This window comes from Melanerpes formicivorus, unplaced genomic scaffold (genome assembly GCF_026170545.1).
Source record: "Melanerpes formicivorus ecotype bairdi unplaced genomic scaffold, bMelFor1.0.p_v2 SCAF_4, whole genome shotgun sequence".
Lineage (NCBI taxonomy): Eukaryota > Metazoa > Chordata > Aves > Piciformes > Picidae > Melanerpes > Melanerpes formicivorus.
In genome coordinates, this window is record NW_027142356.1 from 35,334,210 (window position 1) to 35,346,315 (window position 12,106).

The following is a 12,106-nucleotide window of genomic DNA, read 5'->3' on the forward strand; positions in this document are numbered from 1 at the left end:
GTAAATCAGTCTCTCAGTGTTCCTCAGTTTGACTATACTGTCTAAATAATAAACACCAGAGAAATGAAACCAGCATTTTATTGAGGAGGACTGAAACACCTGGCACAATTGCTCTGGACAACCTGATCCAGTTGAGGATGTGCCTGCTTACTGCAGAGGGGGTTGGACTAAATGACCTTTGGAAGTCTCTTCCAACCCAGACCATTCTATGAAACACTTTTTCTTTACAAAGTTTGCTCATAGTTAACATCAGTGTTGTAGAGAAGCCTAAAAATTCCAAGCTGATTAGGCACCACTCTTACCAAAAATGACTCCCAGACTCTACTGGTTTGCGTATTTACAATGCTCTTTGTGTTCAGTACCTGTGATCATGTTTGTACTCTTTTGAATGGTTTACAGGCTTGCCAGGAGGAAAAGCCTTAGTACTTACTATAGTAAAGCAAAACAGTCTTTAAAGTGATGTTTTAAACAAACAGTTTCATCTGGGAGAGGGTGTTTTAGTGTTTTACTTCATGAGTAAATTTCTGTTTTCAGTCATTCAGATGACAAAGCCTGCCCAGAGTGTGATGTGCTCAGTGTGCATGCAGTAGGAGAGAGATGTACCCTTTCCTCTGTGTGTGTGTTTGTGTTGTTTTAGCTTCCCAGAGCAAACCCAAATCTCACTTACAAAGTGATGTTGCTGTTATGTACAATATTCATCCAGCTGTAGATGAAGACATACTTAATTGCTACATGCTCAATTAAATATATTCCATATAGGCTATTTAGGTAGGAAGAGAGAGATTTTTTTTTTTTCTTGCTTCAAAATATTTTTTACTCTTGGTTTGGAGAATAGAAAGTTCACAGCTGAAAGAAGCTGCAATGTAAAAATCGTACTTGGGCAAGGCACAAATCCAGGCTGGGCAGGGACTGGCTGGAAAGCAGCCCTGAGGAGAGAGACTTGGGGGTGCTGGTGGACAAAAAGCTCAACATGAGCTCTCAGTGTGCACTTGCAGCCTGCAAAGCCAATCAGATCCTGGGCTGCATCAGGAGAAGTGTGGCCAGCAGGTCAAGGGAGGTGATCCTCCCCCTCTACTCAGCTCTGGGGAGACCCCACCTGGAGTACTGTGTCCAGTTCTGGAGCCCCTATTACAAGAGGGATGTGGAGGTGCTGGAAGGTGTCCAGAGAAGGGCCACGAGGATGATCAGAGGGCTGGAGCTCCTCTTCTGTGAGGACAGACTGAAGGAGTTGGGGCTGTTCAGTCTGGAGAAGAGACCACAAGGATCATCTAGTTCCAACCCCCCTGCCATGGGCAGGGACACCCCACACTAGATCAGGCTGGACAGAGCCTCATCCAGCCAGGGCTTAAACACCTCCAGGGACAGGGCCTCAACCACCTCCCTGGACAACCCATTCCAGGGCTTCACCACTCTCATGGGGAAGAACTTCCTCCTCACCTCCAGCCTGAATCTCCCCACCTCCAGCTTCATTCCATTGCCCCTAGTCCTATCACTACCTGAGATCCTGAGAAGTCAGTTCCCAGCCTTCCTGTAGGCCCCCTTCAGATACTGGAAGGCCAAAAAGTCTCTATATAATGTATCTGCAAAAGGAATTAATTCAGATGTATAAATCACAGTATCACAGTATAACTAAGGTTGGAAGAGGCCTCAAAGATCATCAAGTCCAACCTGCCTCCACAGACCTCATGACTAAGCCATGGCACCAAGTGCCACGTCCAATCTCCTCTTGAACACCTTGAAGGATGGTGACTATGAAAATATATAAAATATATATATAAAATCATATATATCCCTATCTATTATATATATGGGTATAATCCATTTCTGAGAGTTCACTGCTGAAAGAAGCTGCAATGTAAAAATAGTACTTGGGCAATGGCATGCTACATTTAATGTCTCTATGTACTGTATCTGCAAAAGGAATTAATTGAAATGTATAAATATATATGTATACATTTTGTATTTTCATGCATTTATGGTTAATTCTATTCTCTCTATATATATGAATTATATATCTCCCTATCTATTATATATATGGGTGTAATTACTATAAATACTATAAATACTATGATACTATGATAATTAATACCTTTTTGAGAGTGGTGGATTTAGATGACAGAGTTTTGAGGGTTATATACCAGGTCTAGTCAAATACCTGCAACAAAACACATGTTTAGATCAGCAGGTTGCATCTTTAGAGTTCAGTTAATATACAATGTTTATATACATTTTTGGGAGGCTTTTGGTTTTTTTAACCAATGTTTTTACCCCCTCTTTTGTCTTCAACAGGCCTTGCTAGCTTTGGGGATCAGTCAGTCTGCAAGGACACCTGACCCTAGTCATCCGTAAGCTTTTTGAGTAAATAATCATTTTGGTCATTCTATGTAGGAGTAAGATCAGTTCTTGTTTATGTATCACCACCTTCTTTTCACCTCTTGTTTCCTAACATTCCTGAAATGCATTGGCTTCTGATTTCTAGAACAGACAAAATAAGTAGAGGGATTTCATTCCAGTTGAGGCAGTCGTAGTTTCAGTAGCCTTGATGCATGTTTATATGTCATGACTTTTTTTCCCCTCTCTTTTTCTGGTATTTTTCCTTTGGTATGCTTTGTGATGTGCATTATCTTAATTGAAATTATTTCTCTAAGCTATTCTGGGCTTTTTCTACCTCTTCCAATGGATAGATTTGGTTTGGTTTTAAACAGTGCTCACCTGAATGACAAGTTTGTTGGGGTTTTTTTATTAATTAAAGAATACTTCCTATTTTTAACATGAACATGAACCTGCAGTGTGGCCAGGCAGCCAGGAGGGCCAATGGCATCCTGGCCTGCATCAAGAACAGTGTGGCCAGCAGGAGCAGGGAGGTCATTGTGCCCCTGTACTCTGCACTGGGTAGGCCACACCTCGAGTCCTGTGTCCAGTTCTGGGCCCCTCAGTTTAGGAAGGAGTTTGACTTGCTGGAGTGAGTCCAGAGAAGGGCAACAAAGTTGGTGAGGGGCTTGGAACACAAGCCCTATGAGGAGAGGCTGAGGGAGCTGGGGCTGCTTAGCCTGGAGAAGAGGAGACTCAGGGGTGACCTTATTGCTGTCTACAACTACCTGAAGGGAGGTTGTAGACAGGCAGAGGTTGGTCTCTTCTCCCAGGCAGCCAGCACCAGAACAAGAAGACACAGTCTCAGGCTGCGCCAGGGGAGGTTCAGGCTGGAAGTCAGGAGGAAGTTTTACACAGAGAGAGTGATTGCCCACTGGAATGGGCTGCCCGGGGAGGTGGTGGAGTCGCCATCACTGGAGGTGTTCAGGAGAAGACTTGACAGGGTGCTTGGTTGCATGGGTTAGTTGATGAGGTGGTGTTGGATGATAGGTTGGACGCGATGATCTTGAAGGTCTCTTCCAACCTACTCTATTCTATTCTATTCTATTCTGCTTTCCTGCAAGGCAGCTACTTGTATCATAAGGAGATGTTTGTCTTAAACTACTCCTTGTTTTTATCTGAGTATTAGGGATATTATTGATAAATTCTTACACTTTCATGAAAGTTAGAAGCTATATTTTTCCATGCTAGTGCTTGGTATTGATTTGCTCTACACTTCACATGTTTGGGCAAGTCAGTCATGCTGTCAGCACTACTACACAAAACGTGTCTAGCTTACAAAATTAAAGCTTTTCTTCATTAAGAGTGTCAGGTAATCAAAAAAAAATATGTTCCTCTTAAGTGTATCTAAATTATTCATTTTATCTTAGAATCATAGAATCACAGAATCAACCAGCTTGAAAAAGACCTCTGAGATCATCGAGTCCAACCTGTTACTTAATACCTCACGACAACTAAACCATGGCTTCAACTGCCATGTCCAGTCCTTTTTTGAACACCTCCAGGGATGGTGACTCCACCACCTCCCTGAGCAGCACATCCCAATGGCCAATTACTCTTTCTCTCTCGTGTTTTCCCCCCTTTTTTCCTTCATATAGACGCCTGTGTAATTGTGTTTTTAAGGTTGCTAAAGAAATTCGCTGTTTGTAGCAGCACTGAATACCAAAACCAAAGGAACAAAGACACACTTTTAATATTGCTTTATCTGTTCCCACTGCTCTCCACAACTGCAGATGTTGAATGCCTGCAGTTTGCTGAACTTTGTAAGGATGTCAGAGATTTGATTTCCTTGAAATCAGCATTCTAAAACACACAGACCGGCTGCCTTTTCCATTTGGATTGGGTTGAATTTGGCAGTGTTGTCTTAAATAGATGCCTGGTCATAAGACAATAATTTAACACACACAAAATAAAATCAATGGAAAAAGCCTTGTAGGAGTTATGTTTCCAGAGATACAGAATTTTGCTTCCCTAAATCACTGTTTTTGTTTCCATTCAGGTATGGCTTCACAAACATGCGCTATATCGCCTCCCTAATTAGTGGGGTTGGTATTTTCATGATGGGTGCAGGACTTTCTTGGTATCATGGGATCATAGGTTTACTCCAGCCTCATCCTATAGAATCTCTCCTCTGGGTAAGCTAATCTTGTTTTATACTACATCTGATGCTTGTGACTTAATAGAAGGTCAATGGCACAGTCTGAAATTCCCTTTTTGAGTCAGTTTGAATCCAAGCACAATTAACTCCAACTAACCTTAATGAGAATTTAGTGTTGGACCCTCCTGGAGACTCTTCTGGGTGCTGGTGGGGTGGAGGGATGGGCAGTTGACCTTCATGTCTCCGATGTGGTGTAGTCACTTGTAGGAAGAAGCAGGGTTAGACTGGATGATCTCTTGAGGTTCCTTCCAACCCCTAACATTGTACAAGAAGGCTGCAGAGGGACTTGCCTAAGGGTGTCTATAGGACAAGGGGGAATGGTTTGAAGCTGAGGGACAGCAGGGTTAGGCTGGAGCTGAGGAAGTTCTTCAGTACAAGGGTGGTGAGACTCTGAAATAGGCTGTCCAGGGAGGTTGTGGATGCCTCCTCCCTGGGGGTGTTCAGGGCCAGGCTGGATGAGGCCTTGGGCAGCCAAGTCTAGTCGAGAGGTGTCCCTGTGCCTGGTGGGGAGGTTGGAGCAGATGATCTCTGAAGTCCCTTCCAACCTAAGCCATGCTTTGATTCTATGAAGGCAGTCTAGCAGAGAATGTTTTTATATATAAAAAAATAATATCATGGAATCATAGAATGGTTTGAGTTGATGAAAAGGTTGATGAAAAGTCATCAACCCTCACTGCCGGGGACACCTCCTCCTAGACAAGGTTGCTCAAGGCCCCATTCAACCTGACTTTGACCACTTGTGGGCTTGGAACCTCCACAGCTTCTCTGGGCAACATTCTTTCAGTGATCCACCATGCTCATGGGGCAGATTTTCTTCTAATATCTAATCTAAATCTGTCATCTTCTAGTTTGAAGCCATTACTTCTTATCCTGTCACTACCATGCCATTGTAAAAGAGCCCCTCTCCATCCCCCTTCAAATACTGGAAGGCTGCTAGAAGCTCTCCCCAGGCTGAACAACACCAACTCTGCCAGCCTGTCTTCATAGGAGAGGTGTTTCAGCCCTCTGATCATCTTTGTGGCCCTCCTCTAGACCTACCCTTAACAGTTCATGTTAAGCTGTAGCTGATGATGTAGTAAACCCCTGTTCTTTAAACCCTGCATCTTCCCTTCAAACCTTCCAGGAGGTGGTTCTCTCCTGTTGTACAACTGATGGCATAATTGCTGGTTGCCTTTGGTTTAGGGACAGCTACACAGCACAGTGGGTAATGAGGCTCTGGGATGCTGCATCTGGATAATCTGTGATGGAAAAGATCTGTCCAAACATGCACATGACATACTAATTGAGACTTTTTTTCCCCCACACAGGCATACTGCATTTTAGCAGGGTCACTGGTGTCTGAAGGAGGTATGCAGTTTTAAGTGACGTTTCTATTGAAGCATTCATTCATCATCTTTAAGACTCCAATGTAATTGCAGTCATAATTGGGCCTTGCTTACACAGTAGCATTTTTGAGCTCTGTTGAAAATACTTGTGTTGTAAACAAAGAAGTGGGGAAGCCATTTTTCTTAGCTGTCTCTATAAGAACTTGAAGGATCCATCATTTGGAGAGTACACACAGAATGGCTTTCTGCTGTTAAACTCTCAGTGCGTGTAACTGTTCTGATTTGCATGGGAGACACAAGGAGGTAACTTCATTATGCTTTGTCATTGTTCAAAGCATCAATGATCACAGCTTTCTTGATGATCAGTTGCTTCCTCTTTTCAAAATGGAAACAAGTCTTTTTGCCTCTGATGGTCTTCAGCAGCTGCTTTGGTGTTGTTTCAGCTACTCTTCTTGTTGCTATCAATGAAATCCGCAGGAGTGCTCGAGCCAAGGGGCTGTCATTTTATCAATATGGTATGTGTTGTGCTAGCAGTAAGGTATGTGATCATTCCAACCAGAACCTATTGACCAGCATTTGAATAATGATTGAAACAGTTTTGTCTGTTTTCCCTTTACCTTGCTCTATCAGTTTGTTTTCTGGCCTAGTAACCAAGCCATTTTATGAAACAGCTTTGTCTGTTTCCCCTTTACCTTGCTTTATCAATTTGTTTTCCAGTCTGGTAACAAAGACATTTTATGAAGGAGGTGAAAACCTGTTGCTGTAAGGAACACTACTTAGATCCTTGGACTAAACTACCTTGTACTAAAGTACCCCCATTAAATCTTTTACACATTTTGGAGTAGCTTCCAGAGTTGACACAGGGCTTGTTCATGAAGTGTGTGCATGTGCAAAAATGCAATTCACACCTATGTACTTCCAAAAGATGTTTCAGTTTCTGCTGTTTGCATAGTTTTAAGTGCTGTGTATGGTGTAGTGAAGCTAAGCTTTCCAAAGCAACATCATTATTTTGTGTGTTGTGTCCCCAGTTGTGCAGAGTCGTGATCCCAGCACAAACGTGGTGCTGCTGGAGGATGCTGCAGCAGTTCTGAGCGTGGCTGTAGCTGCTACCTGTATGGGTCTGACATCTTTAACAGGTAAAATTCTGCCCCAAAGCAAAGCAGGCAGGCTGTGACTTCCCTCCTGTGCATGATATGAACACAGAGCATTTAAGAGTAGAACATCTCTTTAAAAAAAGAGAGGCTGAGGGATTTGGCCTTTTTAGTCTGGAGAAAAGAAGACTGAGGGGAGATCTTGTTAATGCTTATCCATACTTAAAGGGTAGGTGTCAGGAGGATGGGGCCAGTCTTTTTTCAGTGGTGCCCAGTGTCAGGACAAGAGGTAACAGGCACAAACTTGAACATAGGAATTTCCATCTGAACATGGGGAGGAATTTCTTTTATGTTGAAGGTGGTGGAGCACTGAAACAGGCTGCCCAGAAAGGTTGTGGTGTCTCCATCAGGGGAATCATTCAAAACTTACCTGGACACTGTCCTGTGCAGCCTGTGCTAGGTGGTGCTGTTCTAGCAGGGGGATTGGACTAGATGATCTCCAGAGGTCCCTTCTAACCTGTGATTCTGTGACTGAAATAGAATAGAATAAACCAGGTTGGAAGAGACCTTCAAGATCATCATGTCCAACCTATCATCCAACACCACTCAACCAATTAAACCATGCAACCAAGCACCCTATCAAGTCTCCTCCTGAACGCCTCCAATGATGGTGACTCCACCACCTCCCTGGGCAGCACATTCCAATGGGCAATCACTCTCTCTGTGTAAAACTTCCTCCTGACCTCCAACCCCCCCGGTGCAACCTGAGACTGTGTTCTGGTACTGGTTGCCTGGGGGAAGAGACCAACCTCTGCCTGTCTACAACCTCCCTTCAGGTAGTTGTAGAGAGCAATGAGGTCACCCCTGAGTCTCCTCTTCTCCAGGCTAAGCAACCCCAGCTCCCTCAGCCTCTCCTCATAGGGCTTGTGTTCCAAGCCCCTCACCAACTTTGTTGCCCTTCTCAAAGGCATCTCTGCTGTTTTTCTGATACTTGTACTGTGAGAGCTTCTGGAGGCTTATGCTGTTCTCTAATCTGAGTTAGAAGTACTTTTTAAAGCAGTGTGTTGGGGTTTTGTTTGTTTGTTTTCCCATTTGACTATGATTGATGGGGTTAAACATGAACAAGTACATGCAGAAGGGTCTTAACTTCCTTTAGAGCTATTTTGTCACACAAACAAAGGTATTTTTCACTCAATATTTATTGTGGACAGCTATGTAAATCACTTTGTACCATGGTGGGATTATGTAACTTGAGCTTCCTTGTTCAGTGGTGTGCAGCTCCATGTGCATGGGAGGAGGACTTTAAGAAGCAGTTCTCTCCTTCCTTTTGATATGTAGTGGTATTAGTGTTGTCTTCAGATTACAATAGCTTCTCCTCTACAGTTTGGCAAACCTGGCTGATTCAGGTAGGGTGATATGTCTGGCCACTGATTCAGGAGGGCCTTGAAAACTTGTTTTCTTTTAGCTGTGTGTGGTTTTTTTCCCTCAGTAGGAAGCAATTGGCAGTGCCTTAAAAACACCACCAAACCAAAAGAAGAATCCCACCAAAAATCAAAACCTTAAAAAAACAACCTCAAACTCTATACTGTTAGCAGATAATTCAGATTCCACGCTGATGTGCTTTGAGAAATGCTCTGTGGTGCTAATTTGACATGTCCTGCTTAGGAAACCCTTACTATGACAGCCTGGGGTCTCTAGGTGTTGGAACTTTGCTAGGAACTGTGTCAGCATTTCTCATCTACACCAACACTGAAGCCCTGCTGGGACGATCCATTCAACCGGAGCAGCTGCAGCGACTCACTGAGCTACTGGAAAGTGATCCTGTGGTAAGGTAAGAATCTCTGGAGCTCAAACTCTACTAAGGACAACAAAAAGCAAGAAAATAGCATTTAGCAAAAACAGTACAGGCACTTTAACTAAGGGAAACGTGGTGAGATTGATTACTTTTAGGGTGGGCTCTTCAAGGTCCCTTGCAGAGGGACCTTGACTGGCTGGACAGAGTCCAACAAGATGGCATTCAGCAAGTCTTAAGTGCCAGGTGCTGCACTTTGGCCACAACAACCCCATGCAGCGCTACAGGCTGGGGTCAGAGTGGCTGGAGAACAGCCAAACAGAAAGTGACCTGGGGGTGCTGGTTGACAGCTGGCTGAACATGAGCCAGCAGTGTGTGCAGGTGGCCAAGAAGGCCAATGGTATCCTGGCATGCATCAAGAATAGTGTGGCCCCTGTACTCAGCACTGGTTAGGCCACAGCTTGAGTCCTGTGTCCAGTTCTGGGTCCCTCAATTTAAGGAGGACATTGAGACACTTGAACATGTCCAGAGAAGGACAAGAAAGCTGGGGAGGGGTCTGGAGCACAAGCTCTATGAGGAGAGGTTGAGGGAGCTGGGGTTGTTTAGCCTGGAGAAGAGGAGACTCAGGGGAGACCTTCTTGCTGTCTACAATTACCTGAAGAAAGATTGTAGCCAGGTGGGGGTTGGTCTCTTCTCCCAGGCAAGCAGCACCAGAGGACACAGTCTCAAGCTGCACCAGGGGAAGATTAGGCTGGAGATGAGGAGAAAATTTTTCCCAAAGAGAGTTGTTAGCCCTTGGAATGTGCTGCCCAGGGAGGTGGTAGAGTCACCATCCCTGGAGGTGCTCAAGAGGGGATTGGACGTGGCACTTGGTGCCATGGTTTAGTAGCCACGAGGTCTTGAGTGACAGGTTAGACTAGAGGATCTTTGAGGTCTTTTTCAACCTGGTTGATTCTATGATTCTGTATTGAGGTTTTAGAATCTTAATTACTACAAACTTCTACTTCTGTGCTAATAATTGCAGTAAGCAAATGCTTGTACCTCTCATGTCCCACAGCTGAAATAAAACTGGAAATATCTTTTAACAGTTACATTACTTAACAGGAGTTGACAATGACTTAATGAGAAAGCCATCACAAACTTAAAACTATCCTCAAATGCATAAGTTGCATGCACTTAAATGATAGTCTAATGCTGCTTTTATAGTTTATTAGCACTTAAATTCCATCACTGTTAGTATTCAGTGTCTAGAATTATTGCAGCAGTTGGCAGAGAAGGGCTGCAGTAGTGTTATGATGTAATAGATTCTGTGTGTTAGATGCTGACAGAATGAATTAAATGCTAATTTCTCTTTCTTTAGCAATGTACAATTTGTAGTGAAATAAACTTATAGCTCATTGTCATTCTGAAATCTTGTTTAAATGCTTTTTGAGGAGCTGTTTTGGCTTTACCACTCCTCACCTCGATTTAGAGGCAAAACCACTTTTTCTTCTGATCTTTCCCCGGGAATATATTTCTGTATAAATCAGCTGGAATATTTCAGTGCTTTTTAAAAAATTCATAATCATTACTGAGTTCTGTAGGGGGGAAAAAAAAACCCAAGCCCATTAGTTAATTACAGAGTCACAGAAACATTCAGGTTGGAAAAGACCCTCAGGATCACCAAGTCCAAGCCATAACCCTACTCTACAGTGTTCACCCCTAAACCATATCCCCAGTACAGAATACAGAATTAACCAGGTTGGAAAAGACCTTTGAGATCATCAAGTCCAACCTATCCCCCAACACCATCTAATCAACTGAACCATGGCACCAAGTGTCCCCCTCCAGTCTCTTTTTAAACACTTCCAGTGATGGTAACTCCACCACCTCCCTGGGCAGCCCATTCCAATGGCCAGTCTCTCTTTCTGTGAAGAATTTCTTCCTAACATCCAGCCCTGGCACAGCTTGAGACTCTGTCCTCTTATTCTGGTGCTGGTTGCCTGGGAGAAGAGACCAACCCCCTCCTGGCTACAACTTCCCTTCAGGTAGTTGTAGAGAGCAAGAAGGTCTCCCCTGAGCCTCCTCTTCTCCAGGCTAAGCAACCCCAGCTCCCTCAGCCTCTCCTCATAGGGCTTGTGTTCCAAACCCCTCACCAACTTCGTTGCCCTTCTCTGGACTCATTCCAGCAACTCAACATCTTTCCTAAACTGAGGGGCCCAGAACTGGACACAGTACTCAAGGTGTGGCCTAACCAGTGCTGAGTAACAGCACATAACAAAAAGAATAAACTGACTAAAGCTAAGGCTGGACATTTTAAAGTGGGTCCTAACCAAGCATCAGAACACTTCAAAGAAGCTGCATCCTCTCTGATGCAAGCAGCAGGTCTGAACAACAGGTCCTTCACTCCAGAAACTAAACAAGATTCCTGTTGTGGAAGGGAACTGTGTTAAAAGTTTTCACATGCCAGTAGCTGAACTCTGTGATGTGGTGGCACCAGGTTGGTCTGAAGAGTGGATGCGGCACAGGCTGTCCTGACTCTGTTCCGATGGGCTGTGATCATGGATCCTTAGGCATAAAGTATTCTTAGTGACAGTTCCATCTTTAATTTTTACTTCATTGTCACAGCTTTTGGGTAATTGTGCTGCTGGAAAATCTGTCATTCTGCTTTGGAGAGGAAAAAGAATTACTCCAGCTGATGACTTGCAACCAGTAACTCGATGTCCTCTGACAAATGAATCTTTAATGTGAAACTTGCTCTTTCCCCTAGTTTGAACTGATGGTGTCTACCAGCCATCCAGAAGATTCCATGAGCAGGCTTTGCAGCTTGCATTTTTCCATGCACATTTGTATTTTTGAATTATTAGTGATTTTTCTCTGCCTGACTCACTGTCTTATCTTCCCTGGACAGATTATAAGCAGCACAGTGAATTTTCTTCTTCACACTTACAGAATGTGCATCATCCCAATGAATTTTATCAGGCTGCTGCTTAATGAGAATCTCAAATATCTCTTGATACCTTCTTGCTTAGCTCTGATAGGCACTTGATATACCATCAACATTTTTGAATCAGGTGGATGCAGATTCTCTTCAATAACCCTCACTGAACCACATCCATTATCCTAAATACCCTCTTGTGTAAGGAAGAGATTTGATGCCAGTTAGGTTACTCCAGTTAATACTGTTTTGATCTGGTAGCTTCTCACAGAAGAGCTGTGAAAATTTGATTGGAGTTGGAAATTCCTTGTTGCTACCAGTAAGCTGATATCTGTGTATTTATTTAATCTCCTTTAATGTTTACTAAGATTGTATTTTTAGTGTGCCTATATTTAGTTCATGTTCTAGTTCTTCTTTAATATGCTTACCCCTCCTCTACCCTGAATAGTACAA

The 12,106-nt window shown here is 43.5% G+C and overlaps 1 protein-coding gene across 2 annotated transcripts in view; it reads left to right on the top strand.

The window, feature by feature from the left end:
- The window catches only part of SLC30A9 (solute carrier family 30 member 9), a 46,558-nt gene that overhangs the window by 20,219 nt on the left and 14,233 nt on the right, over positions 1–12,106 (top strand). For both annotated transcript variants that reach the window (XM_068137625.1, XM_068137624.1), the window contains 6 exons: positions 2,290–2,345; positions 4,370–4,505; positions 5,836–5,875; positions 6,297–6,368; positions 6,882–6,989; positions 8,610–8,775. In XM_068137625.1, coding sequence (XP_067993726.1) covers positions 2,290–2,345; positions 4,370–4,505; positions 5,836–5,875; positions 6,297–6,368; positions 6,882–6,989; positions 8,610–8,775 — 578 coding nt within the window. The remainder of the gene's footprint in view (positions 1–2,289; positions 2,346–4,369; positions 4,506–5,835; positions 5,876–6,296; positions 6,369–6,881; positions 6,990–8,609; positions 8,776–12,106) is intronic.